This window comes from Leucoraja erinacea, chromosome 9 (genome assembly GCF_028641065.1).
Source record: "Leucoraja erinacea ecotype New England chromosome 9, Leri_hhj_1, whole genome shotgun sequence".
Classification (NCBI taxonomy): Eukaryota; Metazoa; Chordata; class Chondrichthyes; order Rajiformes; family Rajidae; genus Leucoraja; species Leucoraja erinaceus.
This window is the reverse complement of record NC_073385.1, coordinates 54,695,473-54,717,943: the sequence shown is the minus strand read 5'-3', so window position 1 is coordinate 54,717,943 and position 22,471 is coordinate 54,695,473. Positions and strand designations below refer to the sequence as shown.

At 47.4% G+C, this 22,471-nt stretch overlaps 1 protein-coding gene across 1 annotated transcript in view; it reads left to right on the top strand.

Annotated features, from left to right (window-relative positions):
* The first annotated feature begins 301 nt into the window (after positions 1-301).
* The window catches only part of ppp1r14d (protein phosphatase 1 regulatory inhibitor subunit 14D), a 46,702-nt gene continuing 24,532 nt past the window's right edge, over positions 302-22,471 (top strand). Inside the window, exon 1 of the mRNA XM_055640845.1 lies at positions 302-676. Within this exon, the coding sequence (XP_055496820.1) occupies positions 497-676 (180 nt within the window). The 5' untranslated portion in view covers positions 302-496. The remainder of the gene's footprint in view (positions 677-22,471) is intronic.

Below are 22,471 nucleotides of genomic sequence, written 5' to 3'. Positions count from 1 at the left end.
TAATTCCTCAAAACCTTGAGAAATAAAGACTGTCATTCAAGCTACTAAAGATAAGCCACAAAATGCTGGAGTAACTCAACGGGACAGGCAGCATCTCTGGAGAGAAGGAATGTCAAGCTGCTGATCTGCGAACTGCTTTATTAGCCCTGGGCGAATGAGTTTCATCACGTAGCAATCATCCGCTGGATTATTATAATCTCCATATTTTTATTATCACGATAATCATTAAACCAAGCAGCGGCCTGCCTCTGTTTTCCATGGGGTATTGTGTGTCCAGACTGTCACACACAGACCCTGCTTGTGTGCTGGTGTCTCTCTTCTGCCGGCGAGAAGAGAAGGGGGAGGGGATAAGGAGTGACGGCTCTCTCTCTCCCTCCTCTCCATTTCACACAGGCAGGTTCCCAGGGCTTGCTTGCTTGCTTGATTGCTGCTCACTGCTGCTCGGAGTGCCAAGTGTTTTATTGCCACAACACAGCCACGACAGGTCACTCTGACGATGGCAGAGCCCAGCACGCAGCCCCGGGTCTACTTCCAGTCGCCGGGCAAGGAAGGGGAGCCACAGACTCAGAGGAAGCTGGGCAAGTTCACGGTGCGATACGACAGGAAAGATCTACAGAGGAGACTGGACATTGAGGAGTGGCTGGATTTCCAGCTCCACCAGCTATATGGATGCGAGGTGAGTGAGTGTTCACCAGTCTCTCGCCTTGGCTCAGGCCCGGCCGGCCTGTCAATACCAAAAGGCTGTTCATCATTAACTGCTGCTTCGGTTAATCCTGTCCGTCCAAGACGGTGGAGAACGCAACTCCACATTGATTCTCGTTTGCATTAGCTGGGGACGCGGTCTAAAACGTGAGACGCTCACCTTAGACTTGTGGCGTTCTAACGAAAGAGTGAACGATTGATGCATGAAATGGGATGAATGAGTAAAACATACAACCTGCAAAACAAGGCTGCTAATTTGGAATGGGTTGGATTTTATTGAGGATACTGAATGTTTCATTCAGACGACACGGGTCACCGTGGAACTGTGACCTTACAGACAGTGGGGATACAAGAGAATGCAGGCGCAGGGGGTGACCTTAAGCACAAAGCATTGCTGGAGTAACTCAGAGGGTCAGGCAGCAACTGTGGAGGGGATATGGCCTTAAAACGTTTCGGGTCGGGACCCTTCTTCAGAGTGATGGAGTGGAGGGCAGATAGCTGGTGGAATCAATGAGGAGAGGAGAAGACGGGCGGAAAGAGCTGCAAATAGCTAGGTGGATCCTGGCGAGGAGGGGTCGCTCAGCAGATGGGTGAGGTGGGCGGGAAGGAGAAGGGGTGGAGGTGGTAACCAAGGATGGAGGTGATGAGTGAAGAGGACAAAGGGATGAAAATGGTGGGATTTGATTAGAAAGGATGTTGTGGAATGAAATGTGGAGCCAGGGGGAGGAATGGTCAGTAGAAGTAAACTAGGGTGGAGTAGGTGGCCTGGGAAATAAAAATGAAGGACCTGGAGTAATGAGCGAGTAGAGGAGGAGAAATGAACTATGTGACAGAATAGGGGAAGCTGCAGAGGGGGGGGGGGGGGGGGGGGGGGGTCCATGGGAGCGTGCATTTCTGCAGGAGCGAGTGGTCTGTGAGATTTGGTCTTTAGGGATGAATGAGCCTGTTGGAGTTTGTTTTTTCTTTGAGGCAACAGGACGTGTAAGAGCCTAACCCACTGTAAATCCCTGAATCAGAAAACAGAATATTAATTTTGATTCTTTTTCGAAAACTATCTCTCCAGACTGAAGATGACTTGCTTTTGCACAGGTTTCATTGGTCCTGGTGTGGGACCCATAGGCTTAGCCTTGGGTTGGGCAAGTTCTCTCTTCTCCCCTCTCCCAACAGGCAAGAGGTACAGATGTGTGAAAATGCACGTCTCCAGATTCACAGACAGTTTCTTCCCAGCTGTTATCAGGCAACTGAACCATCCTCTCACCAACCAGAGGTCCTGACCTACCATCTACCTCATTGGAGACCTTTGAACTATCTTTAATCGGACTTTACTAGGCTTTATCTTGCACTAAACATCATTCCCTTTATCCTATATCTGTACACTGTGGATGACTTGATTGTAATCAGGTATAGTCTTTTCGGTGACTGGATAGCATGCAACAAAAAGCTTTTCACTGTACCTCGATACATGTGACAATAATAAAGTAAACTAAACAGTGCTTAGAGTAATGGATGGGTGCTTTAGGAGGTAGAAGTTCCTTCTACCATCTACTCTGGTCCTTGGTGTGCTCCAGGTTTGTGGACTCAACATCGCCATTTTCATTCAGAACGCTGCAGATTCACTTTGATCAGTTGTGGTTTACTGATTGTGCAGGAATAAACTGCAGATGTTGGGTAGCACTGAAGATAGACACAAAATCATTATCATCTCCTCCACAGCCGACAATGGACCATTGCGGGCTCCACTTTTCCTTTGGTCATCCGTACCGGCTCTGATTTGTTTTGAACCTTCTCATAACTCTAGTTTCCCTCCCCCCCCCCCCCCCCGACTCTCAGTCTGAAGAAGGGTCTCAATCCGAAACGTCACCTATTCTTTTTCTCCGGAGATGCTGGCTGACCCGTTGTGTTACTCCAGCATTTTGCGTCTATCTTGTAGTTCACTCATTCACATGTGTGTGTTTGAGGGTTGCTGTGTTTTGCCTTTGAAGATAATCGTAAATTTTTTCCTCTGTCTATATGTTAACCTCTTTCCACAACGGAACTCAGAATGAAGTGCCTCTCTGAGGAGTATTAGTATTTCAGTACAGCGAAGGTTGGCCTGGGAGAGAATGTTTACTCAGGTTTCATTATCATCTCGGTGGATTCTGGAGAATGGATCTGTGGGAGTGTGTGAGGTTGAGTGCACTGATTCTAGCATGGCATTCTGCCTGCGACATTCTCTGATCTCTGTTTTTCATTATTAACTAGCTTGAGTATGGTTAGAAATTTGGTTTCAGTGCTCACAGAACAATACCACCAAAAACAGAGAGATTTGTAGTTTGGGGAAAGGAAGAGAGATGTCAAATCACGTTTAGTTAATGTTATAACACACAAGACAGAAATAGATGTGAATAGGTTCATTGACAACAGTCAGACAGTAACAAGCCATTTCAAATCAGTTAGTCACCAATCGAAAATGGAATTTGAAATAATTTTGTTGCATTTGTGATTGAAAACAGATATGTTTAGTTTGCACTTCAGAGATACAGGCCTTTCACCCCATATAATCACCCCATACACCAGTTCTATACTACACACAAGGGACAATTGACCAAAGCCAAATAACCTACAAACTTACACATCTTTGGAATGTGGGAGGAAACTGGAGCACCCGGAGAATACCTACGTAGTCACAGGGAGAACATGCAAACTCCGTACAGGCAGCACCCGTAGTCAGGGTCGACCTGGGTCTCTGGCACTGTAAGGCAGTAACTCTACCGCTGCGCCACTCACACTACCGCCCTTTGCACCACTGTGCCACCTTTAAATGGACAGTAAATGGACACTGGTTGGTAACGGCATCGGATTATAGGAATAGGTATACTTTATTGTCACATGTGACTAGGCACTGAGATTATTTGCTTGTATGCACAATGTATACAAATAGCAGCCACCTACGACACTGATAAAGTTACAAAGCACGTTGGCTCCCCCTTTTGTCCCCCACCCCAACAGATCCCCCATGCCAGGTCCCCATTATCCTTTGTCATCCTTCCCCCCCTCCCCCCTAATGTTCATTGTTCTCCCTCACGGCGGTCCCCCCACGCCGGGTCCTCTATTGTTCTTCCCCCTCCCTCATGGTGGTCTTCCACGCTCTCATCGACCATCGACCATCGCCACCGCGAGGCTTCATCACTGCCAAGGCCCCATTGTCACGAGGCTTCACCACCGTTGAGGGCTCACCACTGTCGACGTCCACCACGCCTCCGTGGTGCCGATCTGGGCCCCAGCAGCGGGCTCCGCTGGTCGCTTCGCTCGACCCAGGCTTCTACCCGCGAGGCCCCGACCCCGGGCTTGTAAGCGGAGATCGTGAAGTAATCAAGACTGCGACGCCTCGATACCTCCGGCCACGTTCCCAGGCATTATTGATGAAATGCAGCGAGCAAACGCGATAAAATCCCGATATTTTCGATCTTTATATCTGCACGGCCAACAACTTCCGCTGTTATTTTCCCTTCAGCGCTCTCTTGTTTTTACCTTTGTTTTTCTTTATCTTCTGGACTCTAAAGTAAGATAGCTGTGTCTCTGGGTCACCCCGATTGGCACAGTAATTTACAGCTCAAAAACGGGCCGTTTTTTTTTGCCTGAAAATTTAGCTCGCTGTGCTTCATGGTCACCCCGACTAGCACAGAAAATATCAGCTCAAAAATCGTCCGTTTTCCATGTTTTTAACGGGTTTGAAAGTACGTGTTTTCAGCATCAATAAAATGTACTGGAAGCGACGTTTGTACCCCAGTTAAATTTTGCGGTCACGTGGGTGAGGATCTATGCTCCAGTGACCTTTCGTGAAATCACCCTATAGGTAGATCTTGGATTGGGTGCAAAAAGATGTAAGCTGGGAATGGATCGAATCATTCAATGTTTGGTAATGCTTTCTGGCAGGTGTGCTTAGTAGTTGGATCCAGTTCAGACAATGATTGGAAATTGATTGAATCAAACATTATTCAAGACCATGGGTGTGAAATGGGTCCAGTCAGGTTTGAATTATAAATAGCTCCTATTAGAGTGTCTAATCAATATCTAGCATGGAACATGTCCAATCAGCTGCTGAAGATAGACACAAAGTGCTGGAGTAACTCAGCGGGTCAAGCAGCATTTCTGGAAATAAAGGATGGGTAACGTATTGGGTCGGGACCCTTCTTCAGACTGACTGGAGGAGGTGGGGATGGGAAGAACAGGAGGTGAGGGAAAACCTGGATAAATCAGGGCCGGTAACAAATGATCTCGTGCAGGATGGTGTCCTGATATGCCAATTGTTGGCTCAGGAAGGTGTGATCTCTAAAGGGGCACAATGTGGTGAATTGTAGAACTGGTTAAACGACTAGGGTGGAGGTAGGGAGAAAGGGGAGTGTAAGATGAAGTTATTTAAAATGAGTGAATTCAACATTTGTACTGCTGGGTTGTAAGCTGCCCAAGCGAAATATGAGGTGCTGTGTCCCCAATTTGTGGGTGGTCTCACCCAGGCAATGGAGGAGACCCAGAACTGAAAGGTCAGTGTGGGAATGGGAAGTAGAGTTGAAATGGTCGGAAACCGGGAGATTCCGTAGGCCTTGGCAAACCAAGCATTAAGTGTTCAGCAAAAACAGTCCCCGAGACAACGTTTGGCTCGTTGATGTACAGCTGCTGACTGGGAATTGATCTAACCTTTCCCGCAGGAGTAAATTAAATTAGTTGACGGTCTAAAATAAATTGTATGGAGATAGCGAATAGAAAGGATATGAATAAATGCAGATTGCGAGCTGGAATGAAATACTTTTAGCAGTATTTATTTGTATTTCTGTAGCATCCTTGATACGTGATGCTATGTCGCTATGACGTTTGCTATGTCGCTCTTCAAGGGAGATGCTAAATGCATTTCGTTGTCTCTGTACTGTACACTGACAATGACAATTAAAATTGAATCTGAATCTGATAAGCATCAAGGGATTATGGGAAATGATGGCTAGGAGAAAAGTGAGTGTGTGGGATCAAAGAGAGAGGCTTTTAGAAAAAACCTCTTAAGGTGGAAGAGGTGACAAAGAGATTTGAATAAAAGATTCAGCGTAGGCAGGAAGGAAAGGAAAAAAATATTTGCATATATGTAGTGTTTTTGCAAGTTTTAAAGATCAGTATGTACAGGAGAGAGAAAGGAGCAGAAAGATGTACTAGAGATAGACACAAAAAGCTGAAGTAACTCAGCGGGTCAGACAGCATCTCTGGATAAAAGGAATAGGTGACATTTCGGCTCGAGACCCTTCTTCAGTGTCTCCAGGGATTTCTGTCTGACCCACTGAGTTACTCCAGCTTTTGTGTCTATCTCGGTTTAAACCAGCATCTGCAGTTCCTTCCTACACAGAAAGATGTGCTAGTGGAATGAGAGGCTTCTCTGGAGCATACGCCCCAGTGTAAACTTGCTGACGCACGAAGCTCAGTGTAGTAGCAGGGATGTGGGGCAGGTACAGGCAAGTAGCCTGGCCCAGCAAATTCAGAAACTATCCAAATGAGGGCAAAATTAATGGAGCAAAGGACAAATGGGGCTGAAAGTGAGTCTTAGCAGTTTGGTGAAATTGGAGAAGGATGCTGAGGACTTTGAATGTCAAGGAGAGGGGACGTCAAAGGGACGACAAGAACAAGGTAATGGTGGAATGAGGGTGAAGAATGAATAGCAAAATTGGTTTTGAGGTGGTATGACCATTTTTGATCGTCTTTCACATGACAAAAATGGCCATCCAAGCTCAATTCGTCCAATCTGAAAAATACACGATGGAAGTGAAAACATTATGAAGATAAGTTCATAAGTGATAGGAACAGAATTAGGCCATTCAACCCATTAAGTCTACTCTGCCATTCAATCATGGCTGATCTATCTCTCTCTACTAACCCCATTTTCCTGCTTTCTCCCCATAACCCCTGACACCTGTAGTAACGGGGGCACTGTCCTGTGCACGGCTGCCCTGCCAGCAGTTGTCTGTCTTTTCACCGTTTTATTTTTATTTTTAGTTAGTTAAAATGTTTTGTTTGGAGGTCTAGACTTTTTTGTGTGGGGGGTGGAGGGGGAAACTGCCTTTCAGGGTCCCTACCTCGTTGGAGAGGCAGCTTTTCTCCGGGCTGCAGCTTCGACCCGTCCTCGTGGCCTACCAGCGGGCCTGGAGCGGCGTTTCCTGTCGCGGACCGCCCAGAACCTCGGCTTCGGCGGCGGCACAGCGCTGGAGCGCTATCGTGGAGCGGGCGATGCCTTGCCTGGGTCGCAGCGCTGGAGCTCCGGTGAGCTGAGACCGCCGGGTAAAACATCGCGGAGCTGCGGGACTGTGGAGCGGCCAGCTGCGGGCGGCGGCGCCGAACTTTACACCGGGAGCCTGGGATCTCGCAACGAGATCGGCAGTTGTGGAGCTCCATCCGGCGCGGCCTTGTCGGCTTCGGAAGCCGCGGCCTCCAGTACGGAGGCGGCCGTTCCAGGGTTCCCAGGCCGCTGTGAGGACTCTCCCGACGCCGGAGCACCACCACCCGGCGAGAACGGCCAGGAACATCGGGCCTCCGTAGAGGCAACTGTGGAGGCCTCAATAGGCCCGACTATGGGTGAACTGGGGTTGGGGACTGGACTTTGTGCCTTCCCTCATGGTGGGAAACATTGTGGGGGGATGTTCTTTGTGTTTAAGATTCTCATTGGTGTTATGTCTGTATTCTTTCTCTGTGTGCTGCAAAATGGCAAAAAGCTTTTCACTTCATTACACCTCGGTGTATGTGAATGTGACCAATAAAATACCTTTGACCTTTGATACTTTGATAATAAGAATCTATCTATCTCTGCCTTAAAAGAATCAATTGACTTGGCCTCCACGTCCTACTGTGGCAACAAATTCCACAGATTCACCACCCTCTGACTAAAGAAATTCCTCATCTCCTCCCTAAAGGAAGTCCTTTAATTCTGAAGCTATGTATGGCCTCTGGTTCAAGACTCTCCCACTAGTGGAAACATGCTCTTCACATCCACTCTATCCAGGCCTTTCACTATTTGGTAAATTTCAATGAGATATCCTCTCATCCTTCTAAACTCCAGCGAGTACAGGCCTAGTGCTGTCAATCACTCATAAGATATGGCACAGTCTATGAATGCTGTTAAAACAGATCAGTCCAAACAGTGGCTCTGCCTTCAATGGCTTTGGGAAGTTATTCGGGAGCTCAGGACTAATTCTTGCTGCATCAGCACTGGATATGTTAATCTGAGTTGAGGGCCATGCTAATATTGCAGTTGTGCGCCTGAGTTAGTGAGGTTGTTAGCCAGGGATTTTGCATGAAACCTTTAGAGAAAAACTGAATCTGTAGTAACAACTTATGGTCAAGCAATGCTTTAGTTCACTCACTGACGTTTCCAACTGTAGGAACCAAGCAAGTGTCAGAATGTGTCTGTGTAAAAATCTCAAATGTCTGATAATGGTGTTATGCCTTGGGATGTGTAAATGTAAGTGATTACCATTTTCATGAAAGATGTGTCTCTTGGTAAATAAATGATGGGAAAGCTGCTGTTGGGTGGTGACTGTACCAGGAACAGTTCATAAATGCGCAAGTTGAACATAAATTATGTCGCAATCAGGTACTTAAAATAATTAGATGAGGAAATTTCATTTAATTGAATCTTTAAATAACAATTACGGATTTGATGCTAAACCCATCAGGGCTTCCAGCGGCCGTGTCTTGGGATCTAGGCCTAGTCACTGTCCACAGCCTGTTCTGCCATGTGAGAGAGGTCATTCAGAGATCCATGGGGCAGGACCTCTGAGAGGAATTTTATCAGTGGGTTCAAAGTTTCTATCGGGCCCCCTTCCCTTCGCCATTAGTCATCCTGTTTTTATTCATTTTGGTTTTATGCCATGAGCTGTAGCCTGTAAGGCAAAAGGGGGCATGGAAGATGCGAGAAGGGTGGAATGGACCGCTCTGTTGATTTTCTGCATTTGAGGCCTTATGCTCCTATACTCCCTCCATGATAAATATAAATAAATATAAATAAAATAAAAGGATCAGAAAGAAGAAAGCACATTTGTTTTGAACATTTTGTTTGTGCTACAAAACAGAGAAGGAGAAAGAATTCACGCTGAAACATCCTTTTATATTTCAATGCAGATCAGAGATTAGTATTTACTCTAAATAAAGAGCTTTATTGCCCTTTTTTTGTGAAATATTTTGAATCACAGCATGAAAATTTATTGTTCTGCCAATGCTTCAATACTTAGCCTGGCCAAATCCACAAGACGTTCCTGAGACATTGTAGACCTTAAATAATTCTTAATCAGCTTAAGTTTGCTAAATTACCTCTCTGCAGAAGCTACTGTTGCTGGAATTGTTAATAGTATTCTTAAGCGAACACAAACATTTGGAAACAGGTCACCAAATCTGTACTCTGTTAACAAGTTCAACAGATCTAATGGCTTTCTGTGCATTTACAAAATTCACCCTCCCACTAACACACACACTCAGACACACACTCACTCATCCACCCACATCCACCCACTCACACACACACACACACCCACACACACACACACACACCCGCACACACTCACACGCCACACACACTCACACGCCCACTCATGCATACACCACACTGAATCACACACCCACTCACACACACACACCACACACACACACACACACACACACACACTCACACACCCACTCACACACACACACACACCACACACACAATCACACCACACACACACTCACACACCCACTCATACACGCACTCACACACACCCACTCACACACGCACTCACACACCCACTCACACACACTGACCCACACACACCCACACACACACACACACACTCACTTACACACACCCACCCACACCCAAACCCACTCACACACACCCACTCACACATACAAACCCTCACACACCCGCCCACATCGAGATGGCCACCACCAGGAGTAGCAACAGCATCCACCTCCTCTCCGACCCTCACTGCCTACCTGGCCAAAGCCAGGCCCGGACCACTGAAACTGGCGCCCATGGCTGCCGACTCTCACCACCTCCCCGGGTGGGGCCACCGCAGCCACTGTCGTCGACCTTCACTGTCTTCAGAAAGCCACGACGCTGCTGCCCGTATCTCTACTCCAGCTGCCCACGGGCTTCCACCAGCGACTCCGCCGACCCTCGCCTCTCCGCCAGCCACCAGCGGGCCAGAGCCGTCACCTCACCAGAGTTCCAGGCGCAGCACCAGGCCCACAACCTCCACCATGCAGACAGCACGTGGTCTGACTCTGCTGGGTCCTAGTGCTCCCCCCCCCCCCCCTTCAGGGAAGACACATCAGTAGTGATGGGTCTTCCCCTTCCCCCTCTTTTAATCAGATTACCCCGACCTCACACCCGCTAGTTAAAATTCCCCGCTTTATTATAGATCACAATTTCTATGAATTACGATATATAAAACTATGTAGGCTCACACAGAATGTGAATGCTAGTCTTCACAAAATATATGCAAAGATTTTCTGAGATTTCAGGAAATTCCCGGCCCCCCCCTTTGGCTCCCGGGCCCCCTTTTGAACCCCAGGCCCGGATACGACGTACCGGGCCCGGCCCAGAAGTCATAGTCATAGAGCTATAAAGTATGGAAGGAGGACATTCAGCCCAACTCATCCATGTAGACCATGTTGCCTAACTGAGTTAATCCTACTAGCCTGTGCCTGGCCCAGATCCCTCCAAACATTTCCTATTCATGTACCTGTCCAAGTGTCTTTTAAATGTCATAACTGTACCCACTTCTAATCCTTCCCCAGGCAACTTGTTCTACACAAGCTCCTAAATTCCCTTTTAAATCTTTTCCCTTTCACCCTAGACCTAATCCCTCTCGTTTTCGACTCTCTTGGGGGGGGAAAAGACTGTGACGTATCTATACCCCTGATTATTTGATGTACCTCTATAAGGTCACCCGCCAGGCACCTACACTCCAAGGATAAAAGACCCATCTTATATAGAGCTCTATATAGATAGTTGGATAGAGCTCTTAAAGATAGCGGAGTCAAGAGATATGGGGAGAAGGCAGGAATGGGGTACTATTTGTGGATGATCAGCCATGATCACAGTGAATGGCGGTGCTGGCTTGAAGGGTTGAATGGCGTACTCCTGCACCTAGTGTTTATTGTTTATAAAATCCTCGTCAATTTTTTTGCACTCTTTTCAGCTTAACGTCATCTTTCCTTTAACCAGCCAACCAAAACTGTACTCAATATTCCAAATGTGACCGTACCAAAGGTAGACAAAAGTGCTGGAGAAACTCAGCGGGTGCAGCAGCATCTATGGAGCGAAGGAAATAGGCAACGTTTCGGGCCGAAACCCTTCTTCAAACTGCTGAAACATGGCATCCCAACTCCTGTACTTAACGCCATAACCAATGAAGGCAACTGTGCCAAGCCCCGCCTTCACCATCCTGTCTACCTGGGTCACCACCTTCATGGAGCAATGTACCTGCTCCACAAGGTCTCTCCTTTCCACAACATTCCCACTTACTGTACAAGTCTTGCACTGGTTTGGGCAAGTTGGGCCGAAGGGCCTGTTTCTACGCTGTATGACTCAAATACTCTACGGTTTGTCCTACCCAAATTCAACACCTTACATTTATCTGAATTAAACTCCATCTGCCATTTCTCAGCCCATTGACCCAGTTGATCAAGATCCCATTATAATTATACACGACTTCACTGTTCTTTACATCATCATATTGTGTGCCATCTGCTAACTGTGCTACGCATATTCACATCCAAGTTGTTCATATAAACAATTAACAACTGTGGATCCTGTACGGTGGGTTAATTTTCCACTGCAACTATTAGGCTGGTGAGTGGCAGAATCTGGGAGGGGTTTTTGGGAATGTGGTATCCATGTACCTGTCTAACTGTTTCTTAAATGTTACGATAGTTCCAGCCACCTCCTCTGGCAGTTTGTTCCATACACCCACCACCCTGTGTGAAAAAGTTATACCTCCGATTCCTATTAAATCTTTTCCCCTTCACCTTAAACCTATGTCCTCTGATCCTCGATTCACATACTCTGGGCAAGAGACTGTGCATCTACCTGATCTATTCGTCTCTATTTCATACACTTCTATAAGATCACGCCTCACCTCCTGCACTCCAAGGAATAAAATCCCCACCTACTCAACCTCTCCCTATAGCTCAGACCCTTTAGCCCTGACACCATCCTTGTGAATCTTTTCTGTACAACATTCATGTAGGATTGGTGAAATGAATGGTTGATAGTTGGCATGCTGTATGATCCTGTTTGACCCTGTATATCTGAGGGCAGCACAGTGGTACAGCCGGTAGAGCTGCTGCCTCAAAGAACCAGATCCAGGTTTGTTCCTGACCTCGGGCGCTGTCTGTGTGGAATTTGCACATTCTCCTTGAGATCGCTTGGGTTTCCATCAGGGTCTCCTGTTTCTTTCCAAATTCCAAAGACGTGAGGGTTTGCAGGCTAATTGGCCCCTGTAAATCACACCAAATGTGTTAGAAGCGGATAAGAAAGTGGGAAAACATAGAACTAGCATGAATGGGTGATCGATGATTGGCGCCACCCATTCCTTTTCTCCAGAGATGCTGCCTGTCCTGCTGAATTAAGGGCCTGTCCCACTTGGCCATCATTTGCGCGTCACGCGCGAAGATTTTGTACATCACAAAATCCTGAGACGCCTCGCGTAACTGCCTATGTCATCACGCACCATGTGCGCGTAATGTGCACCATGCGCGCATCAAGTGCGTGTCACAACGAGCGCGTCATGCGTCGTGGCGCGTAAATGATGTTGCGTAAATTAAGCGCAAATGACAGCCATGTGGGGCAGGCCCTTTACTCCAGGATTTTGTGTCTATCTCCGATGATCGTGGACGTGGTGGGCTTGTTTCCATGCTGTGCCTTCAAATTAAAGTCAACTAAATTCAATTAAATCGTTCAAAGATGGAACAGGAAAAGTATATGAAAGCAAAGTATTTACTGGGATAATGGAAGAGGGCAGTGGGGTGGGATTAACTGGATCTCTATTCCACACTGGGATGGACTGGAAGAGCCATATGTTCTCATTCCCTGTTACAACCATTCTTTCGTTCTGCTTCACTGTTAGAGTGTGTTTGGGAGTGGGATTGCGGGTGAGTGAGTTGGGGGCCCTGGTTAAAAATGCAAGTGGTTTTCCATGAAAATGTTAGCCCACTTCTGCATTTAGTAGGGCCATCAGTCTGTGCATGTGTTCACCGCACTGGAGGGGATGTGGTCATTTCAGTGGAGCAATCATCCATGATGAGCTTGGCAGTGAAGTCGAGAGAGTGCAGCGGTATTGGAGGGGGAATGAAGAGTTGATTTGCAGTCTAGCCCCAAACACCAAAGGGCATGGCGGTAGAGTTGCTGCCTTACAGAGCCAGAGCTAGAGACTACAGTTCAATTCTGACTACGGATGCTGTCTGTACGGAGTTTGCACGTTCACCCCGTGACTGCATGGGTTTTCCCTGAGATCTTCGGTTTTCTCCCACACTACAAAGACGTACAGGTTTGCAGATTGATTGGCTTGGTTTGAATGTAAATCATCCCTAGCATGTGTAGGATGATGTTAGTGTGCGGGGATCACTGGTCGGTGCGGATTTGGTGGGCGGAAGGGCCTGGTTTCCATGCTGTATCTCTAAACTAAACTAAACTAAATTAGAGCCTCCTCACTGCTTTCTGCAGTGATGTTGTGGGAAGTGCTCCTCGCAGACACATGCAATGTGAGCATAAGAAAGTGTTGATTGGATTTGCTTGAGGTTTGTAATCCCTGCAGTCCAACCCTTGGCAGCTCCACCTCACTCATTGCAAATCACAGCTCTCCATGGCTGCACCACCATGGGCACTGCTGAAGTTGCAGCACCCAGAGGAGAACCAGTTTCCAAATCAGCAGGAGGATGAGTGGTGATCTTATAGAAGTGTATAAGATGATGAGAGGAATAGATAGGGTAAATGCACACAGTCCTTTACCCAGAATAGGCGAATCAAGAACCCCACTGACGAACACCAGGCCACCATCTCCAGCACCATCACCAACTTCATCCACTCCAATGCCCTACCCGACCGAGCCTCCAACCTCATCGTTCCCCAGCCCCGCACAGCCCGATTTTACCTTCTCCCTAAAATCCACAAACCTGACTGTCCCGGAAGACCCATTGTCTCCGCCTGTTCGTGCCCCACCGAACTCATTTCCAAATACCTTGACTCCATCCTATCACCCTTGGTTAAATCCCTCCCTACCTATGTTCAAGACACCTCAGACACTCTCCGTCGTCTCCGCGCATTCAATTCTCTAGGCCCTCACCCCCTCATCTTCACCATGGACGTCCAATCACTCTACACCTCCATCCCCCACCACGATGGTCTCATAGCCCTCCGGTTCTTCCTCGACCAGAGAAGCAACCTATACCCAGCCACTGACACTCTCCTCCGCTTAGCGGAGCTGGTCCTTACCCTCAATAACTTCACGTTCGACTCCTCCCATTTCCTCCAAATACAAGGCGTAGCTATGGGCACACGCATGGGCCCCAGCTATGCTTGCCTATTTGTAGGTTACGTCGAGCAATCCTTGTTCAATACATACCAGGGCCCCATCCCCGACCTCTACCTCCGCTACATCGACGACTGCTTTGGTGCCACCTCCTGCACCCGCACACAACTGACTGACTTCATCCACTTCACCACTAACTTCCATCCGGCACTCAAATACACCTGGACCATTTCCGACACTTCCCTACCATTCCTTGACCTCACTATCTCCATTGCAGGTGATAGACTTCTGACCGACATACACTATAAACCCACTGACTCCCATGGCTATCTGGACTACACTTCTTCCCACCCTGCTTCCTGTAAGGACTCCATCCCCTACTCCCAATTCCTCCGTCTACGCCGCATCTGCTCCACGGATGAGGCGTTCCGCACCAGGACATCTGAAATGTCCTCATTATTCAGGGAACGGGGGTTCCCCTCCTCCACCATAAATGAGGCTCGCACCAGGGTCTCTTCCATACCCCGCAACACTGCTCTCTCTCCCCATCCCCGCACTCGCAACAAGGGCCGAGTCCCCCTAGTCCTCACCTTTCACCCCACCAGCCGTCACATACAAAAAGTAATCCTCCGTCAGTTTCGCCACCTCCAACGTGACCCCACCACTCGCCACATCTTCCCATCTCCCCCCATATCTGCCTTCCGCAAAGACCGCTCCCTCCATAACTCCCTTGTCAATTCTTCCCTTCCCTCTCGGTCCACCCCCTCCCCGGGCACTTTCCCTTGCAACCGCAAGAGATGCAACACTTGTCCCTTTACCTCCCCCCTCGACTCCGTTCAAGGACCCAAGCAATCGTTCCAGGTGCGACAGAGGTTTACCTGCATCTCTTCCAACCTCATCTATTGCGTCCGCTGCTCTAGATGTCAGCAGATCTATATCGGTGAGACCAAGCGGAGGTTGGGCGATCGTTTCGCCGAACACCTCCGCTCGGTCCGCAATAACCAAGCTGACCTCCCGGTGGCTCAGCACTTCAACTCCCCCTCCCACTCCGTCTCCGACCTCTCTGTCCTGGGTCTCCTCCATGGTCACAGCGAGCAGCACCGGAATTGGAGGAACAGCACCTCATATTCCGTTTGGGGAGTCTGCACCCCGGGGGCATGAACATCGAATTCTCCCAATTTTGTTAGTCCTTGCTGTCTCCTCCCCTTCCTCAGCCCCCCTGCTGTCTCCTCCCATCCCCCAGCCTTCGGGCTCCTCCTCCTTTTCCCTTTCTTGTCCCCACCCACCCCCGCCCCCGATCAGTCTGAAGAAGGGTTTCGGCCCGAAACGTTGCCTATTTCCTTCGCTCCATAGATGCTGCTGCACCCGCTGAGTTTCTCCAGCTTTTTTGTGTAACCTTCGATTCTCCAGCATCTGCAGTTCCCTCTTAAACACCAGAGGACATATGTTTAAGGTGAGGGGGGAAAGATTTAATAGGAACCTGAGGGACACCTTTTTTACACAATGGGGTTGGGTATATGGAATGAGTTGACGGACGAGGTCACAACATTTATAAGATATTTGGCCAGGCACATGGATAGGATAGGCTTAGAAGGACATGGGCCAAATGCTGGGTCTAGTGTGGATGGGGCATGTAGGTTGGGGTGGGCTAGTTGGGTCGGTGGGCCTGTTTCCAGGATGTATGACTATGTCTGGATACCAGTATCTCTGAAGGCTTTGTAAGCATGCCAGCTGCTGGTATGCACTTGTAGCCAACTGAACTGTGACCTGCCATCTGAGGGACCTGGTGACCATGCATTGCAGGGGCTGTCAGGTTCACCAGCACCTTTCATCTTGTGATCAAGGCCAGGTTGTGCTGAAGATATTTGTGAGATCCTAGAGTAATTTCAGCGCAGGAGTGCACAAGGCAGATGACCAACCTTGCTTGCAATAAGCCCCATCATAATCAGTGGCCCTTCAGTTCTGTGGGTCAGGCAGGCTGCCTAATGATACCAGGCGCCATTGAGCGGGCATGTGGCAGGCAGTGCCCAGAAGTGTTGGTCAACCAGAGCATTTCCACTGCACCTTGTGCGGCTGGATTGATAGAGTGGGTGGAATCCGTCACGCCAGATGAATACAAAGTTACCAACTGTGGTCATGATGCCAGCATAGGGCGACACAGTGACACAGTGGGGTAGGGTTGCTGCCTCGCATCACCAGAGACCCTGACCCGATCCTGAACTCGGGTGCTGTCTGTGTGGAGTTTGTATGTTCTCCCTGCACCCCGTGGGGTTTTCCCGGGTGCTCTGGTTTTCTCCCACATCCTAAAGTCATGCAGGTTTACAGGCTAATTGACCATTGTAAAATTGCCCCAGTTGTGTCGGGAGTCAATGTGAAAGTGAGATAACATAGAGTGAGTGTGAACGTGTGATCAATGGTCGCAGTGGGTTTGGTGGGCCAAAGTGACTGTTTCCTGCTCTCTCTCCCTTTCCTCCAACACTCTAAGGTGTACGGGTTTGTAGGTTCATTGACTTTGGTAAAGACTGCAAATTGTCCCTAGTGTGAAGGATAGTGCTAATCGGCAAGGACACGGTGGGCCAAAGGGCCTGTTCCCGCACTGTATCTTTAAACTCTATAAGGGCAGGTAAGCGGCAATAAATGAGACACAGAGTCAACATTTTGGATTCCAGACCCTGGGAGAGTGAGGTATCAGAGTATGAAAATGAAGGGAGGATGGGGGAGTGATGAGTCATGGAATTGGGCAAAGGGAATATCTCAATTGGGTGAGAACAGACTTGCTCAGGTGATTCCAGTGTGTATGGAAATATCTGGTTAATAGATTGATGAAGGCAGTTAGAGAGAGAGGGAGAGAAAACAAACAAAGCGACATTTGTACCAGTGTTCTACAATGATAGTCTTGACCTTGTTCATCAGTCTATGAAAGTAAGCATGCAGGTACAGCAGGCAGTGAAGACTCCAATGTTATTCAGTGACAGACCCGACCCACCATCCTGTACCTGGTATTATACAGAGGCTCCAAATCTCTGGATCTCTGGTTTTAGGTTTGTGCCAACCATGGTCCGAGCCCAGGCCCTGGGGCCCAGTAATGTGTGGATCCCGTGGCTTGGCATCCAACAGGAAGACGATATCAAGTTCCGGGGCCATGTGAGGAGAATGACTGCCTGCAGAACAGAGGGGCACTAGGAACCACACCCTGGGCAGACAGAATGTGGTCGGATACTGAGTCCCTCCATTCACATCTTCTGCAGTTGGTCTCCACACATTGGGCCTGATGACATTACACACCCATTCCCCTCTTTCCCCTCCCTCTTTAGCTTAGCACTCCTCGCCTTTCCTGACCGGGGGAAGCCATTCTGATCCAGATTAGTGTACTTTAGACATACAGTGTGGACCAGACCCTTCGGTCCACCAAGTCCACGTCTACCAACTATCACTAGTTCTATGTTACCCCAGTTTCAGAGGCCAATTTACCTACAACCTGCACATAACCAGAGCACCTGGAGAAAACCCACACGGTCACAGGGAGAATGTACAAACTCCGTAAGGACAGCACCTGTAGTCAGGTTCGAACCCGGGTTTATTGTGCTGTAAGGCAGCAACTCTACCGCTGCGCCACCGTGCCGCTTTTAGTTTATTGTCATATACACTGGGGTGCGATGAAATTCCTTGTTCACGTGAAGATCACAGAATAAACAGTTTACATACGGTATCTCAAGAATAAATAAATCGTTAAGTACTAAGTAATCGTTAAGTCTCCAAATCTGAGGAAGGACATTATTGCCATAGAGGGAGTGCAGAGACGGTTCACCAGACTGATTCCTGGGATGTCAGGACTGTCTTATGAAGAAAGACTGGATAGACTTGGTTTATACTCTCTAGAGTTTAGGAGATTGAGAGGGGATCTTATAGAAACTTACAAAATTCTTAAGGGGTTGGACAGGCTAGATGCAGGAAGATTGCTCCCGATGTTGGGGAAGTCCAGGACAAGGGGTCACAGCTTAAGGGTAAGGGGGAAATCCTTTAAAACCGAGATGAGGAGAACTTTTTTCACACAGAGAGTGGTGAATCTCTGGAACTCTCTGCCACAGAGGGTAGTTGAGGCCAGTTCATTGGCTATATTTAAGAGGGAGTTAGATGTGGGCCCTTGTGGCCAAGGAGATCAGAGGGTCTGGAGAGAAGGCAGGTACGGGATACTGAGTTGGATGATCAGCCATGATCATATTAAATGGCGGTGCAGGTTCGAAGGGCCGAATGGCCTACTCCTGCACCTAATTTCTATGTTTCTATGTTTCTATGTAAACAGCAAAATGATGCAAAGATTGCAGGGCAATCTGAAGTTCTGAAGTAGCAAAGAAGATGTTAAGGTGCAATAAAGGAATAACCGAATGAGGTATAAACTCCTTATTGCACAGGGTAGGGTCCAGGACCACACTGAGGGCTGCCTGCAGTCGCATGTTGACTTTTCCCTCCCATCAGATGTCACTGTCGCCCTCTCACTGCCACAGAATGGAGTAAGGAGTCAGAAGCTACCAGCAAACAGCCTGTGTTCTGCCTCCCATGTACTGTGCAGCCCATCCATAAAATGTCAGCGATATCCTATGTCTTTAAATAGTGCAACTAAAATTAAGTAACGGCACCTGCTCACGCTAATTGGTCCGGAAATCCGGGAAGAACACATTTGTATCTCAGCCAGCTGAGCAAGGTAGAGCTGGCTTCAATGTGAGTGCAAGTGGGCTGCAAAACTTCAACCATAATTGGCAAAACACAACAAGCGACAATTAGGAGATAATTTATTTTTTAAGGAATGTCTTTATGGTCTGGATTGAAATTGATGATGAAAGCAGATTTAAGAGTAACTTTTGAAAGGAACTTAAACACATTTTTAAAGGAAAAAAACATACCAAAAGATACAGAAGTAGGATAAATCAGATTGCCTTTTTCAAAGAGTTGGCAAATGTAGTTAAATTGGTGCTGCTGTGATGTTTAAACCTATGCTTTGAAGGAGTATGAAGAAGGGTCTCGACCCAAAAAAGTCACCCATTCCTTCTATCCAAAGATGTTGCTTGTCCTGCTGAGTTACTCCAGCATTTTGTGTCTATTATTGGAGAAGGAGGTTATTTAAAGCCAACAAAGTTGCTCATGAAAGTTGCTGCTGCTGTAATTTCCCAGAGTGAAAATTATCGGATGGTTTATCTCTGGGCTTGATCTCTCTTCATGCAAACTGATTGAGGAACTGTCCCCATGTTGCCACTTTGCTGAGTGCCAGCCCTCTGCTGCTGCTGCTCTGTCACGGGGCAAGCCACTATATTAAGGGGATCTGCGCCCATTGGGGTCTGTATTAAAGACCCCAAATATTACAGACATAATAACAAATGTGATCTTCCCATGCACTGGATAAAACAGAACCTTTACCCAACAACACAAGCTGATACAGTCCACGGGTTATTTAAGTGTTCCGTTCTTGAGAACTGTGTGTAAGCAGATTTCTCCTTAAGAGGAAACGTCCATTTTCTACAGCTCGCCAAAGCATCTCACTGCATATCACTGCTCTTGCTGTAATTCTCTCATTGCATTGAAAAATCAGCCTAACCCCAACTATAATTGTAATGGTTACACAGAAAAGCTGGAGAAACTCAGCGGGTGCAGCAGCATCTATGGAGCGAAGGAAATAGGCAACGTTTCGGGCCGAAACCCTTCTTCAGAATTTATAATTGTAATGGAATCTATACTTCACCCAAACATTGATAATACCATGACACATTATTATTATTACTTGGTTAAAATATATGGGAGAATTTGCATAACGACAATTTTACGCAAGTCAGATAATTTGTAACTGGAACCCTGGTACCGAGTTCCCTGAGAGTGGCAATACAGATACACAGGTGGTGAAAAAGGCTTATGGTATGTTTGCCTTCATCAGCTTAGTCATTGTGTATAGGAGTTAGCTGGATTTGTTGAATTGTGTGTGGTTTTGGTGGACATACTATAGGAAGAACATCATCAAGCTGGAAAGGCTGCAGGAATATGGCCTGGACTGCATGACTTGTTATTAACAGAGATTGGACAGGATGGGGCTGTTTTTTCAGGAGTGAAAGAAGCTGGGGATAACTTTAAAGAGGTTTATGAAGATTATCTTGTGTATCAAGGTAGAGTTCTTTTTTTGCATACAGATCAGTAAGATCATTGCCATGCATTAGTACAATCACTGATTAAGTACAGGATGCATAGAAACAGCCCACTGAGTCTGTATGCAAGAGTTGGAAAATGTTGATGCCATTTTCGCAGTCCCAGCCGCTGCTGGCCATGAAGGCCCATTGCAGCCGTCACCTCCATCCGCGTATCGATGTCCCTCTCCTCGTCCGGTCACCTCGTCTTGTGTCCCGCTGCCGACCTTGAGTGCGCGGAATGTAAGATCCCCAGTTCACCTTATCGCCCTTTGCCCAGCGTCTGAAGCTGTCGCCTCACTCCACCTCCTCTCCGGATCCTGGTCTTCAGGGGTGAGCAGGGGACTAGCCTTGGACTGGACTCCCACTCCAGGCAGGTTCCCGGTTCTGCGGCGGGCGATCCAGGCCTCGGCCCGTCACATGTCCTTCTCGTCAGGAGTCAATTGCCGACCAAATCGCATGTCTTTGAGGTGAGAAGAAACAGGAATACCTGAGTGGAACTCGTGCGGTCACAGGGAGAACTTGCAAACTCCACTCAGTCTGCACCAGAAGTGAGGATTGAACCTGGGTATCGAGTATCTAGTGCTGTGAGACAGTCACAGGCACCACTGGGAAAGGTTAACACTAAGCATTGCCACTTAAGTATCAAGGGAAAGATAAAGCAAAGAAAGGAGTCGTGCGTCCCTCTGATCTTTGTCCCCTTCTCCCACTTTAGTTCCTTTCATTCCTTCTCATGTGGCAGAACTCCTGCAGGTTGGATCTTAAGAAGAAGCAATTTATTTCCTTCCTGAACGAATGATAAAATGAATCAACAGGGATGTTATTGAGCTAGGAAGCTCTTAGTTTGTGCTAACCCTAGGATATAGAAGCGAGCGGTGCCCATGAAGACGGGGCCACACTGTAATAATATCAGGGGCTATGTCTCCATCATCCACTTTCCCACCTGATCTCCATATTCCTTCATTTCCATTTACGTCTCAAAAAATATATTGACTAAACAAGTTATGGTCGCAACATGTTTTGTTTTAACTGGGCCAGTGTCTGGCATGAAATTGAATCCTGCCACGAAACCTGTGGACTAACTTCAGAAAATTAGACACTTTTGGAAAACAACATTGTTCCTGTAATGGTGAGCATTAATAAATATATGACCATAAAATAAAATATTTTTCGGAGAAGGAGATTTGCTGGGGTCTCTCAGTGTCGAGTTGCTGTCTTACAGTGTCAGAGGCCCAGGTTTGATCCTGACTAGGGGTGCTGTCTATACAGAGTTTGTATGTTCTCCCTGTGACTACGTGGGTTTTCTCTGGATGCTCCGGTTTCCTCCCACATGCCAAAGATGTACAGGCTTGTAGGTTAATTGGCTTCTGGAAATTGTCCCTAGTGTGCAGAATGCAAAACTGGGATAACATAGAACTAGTGTATAATGTTGGTCAGCACGAACTCGGTGGGCCAAAACACTTGTTTCCATGTTGTATCTCTAAACTAAATCTTATTGAGCCCATTTGTTACTGCAGATTGTGTCTGACTATTAAGTTGTCTCTAGGAGACATTAAGTCGAAGGGCTATTAATGACGGCCCATAAATGCTGGTCTTGTCAATGGCATGCACATCCTCCGATTGATTAAACGTAAAATAAATTTAGTGACTGGAGACCCACAACCCTGATTTACAGATCTCGGTAAAGAAACATTCACTCATTTCAGTCCCAGATGGACAATACGTTACTCCTCTGCCTACTGCCATACTCTTAAGACAAAGGAACTCGGCTCTTACCATTTGTTCTGTCTGGGGAATGGAACCATAGTGATTATTTTATTGAACTAGTATTCCAGAAGCCTATGATGTGGAATTCATACTTCCCTCTGCAGACTGTGATGTTAATTAACACCATTAAATAAATCTGAAGTAAGAGCTAAAATGATGATGGTCATAGAAACTTGCCTGTTTCATTAATATATTTTGGGGAAGGTAATTCGCCACCCTTACCTGGTGTGGCCTCTGGACATGGGACGCAGTGCATTCCTGATTAGCCCTCTGAAGTAGCCCAGTTAGACACCCTTCCTTGTACCTCTGTGTTAT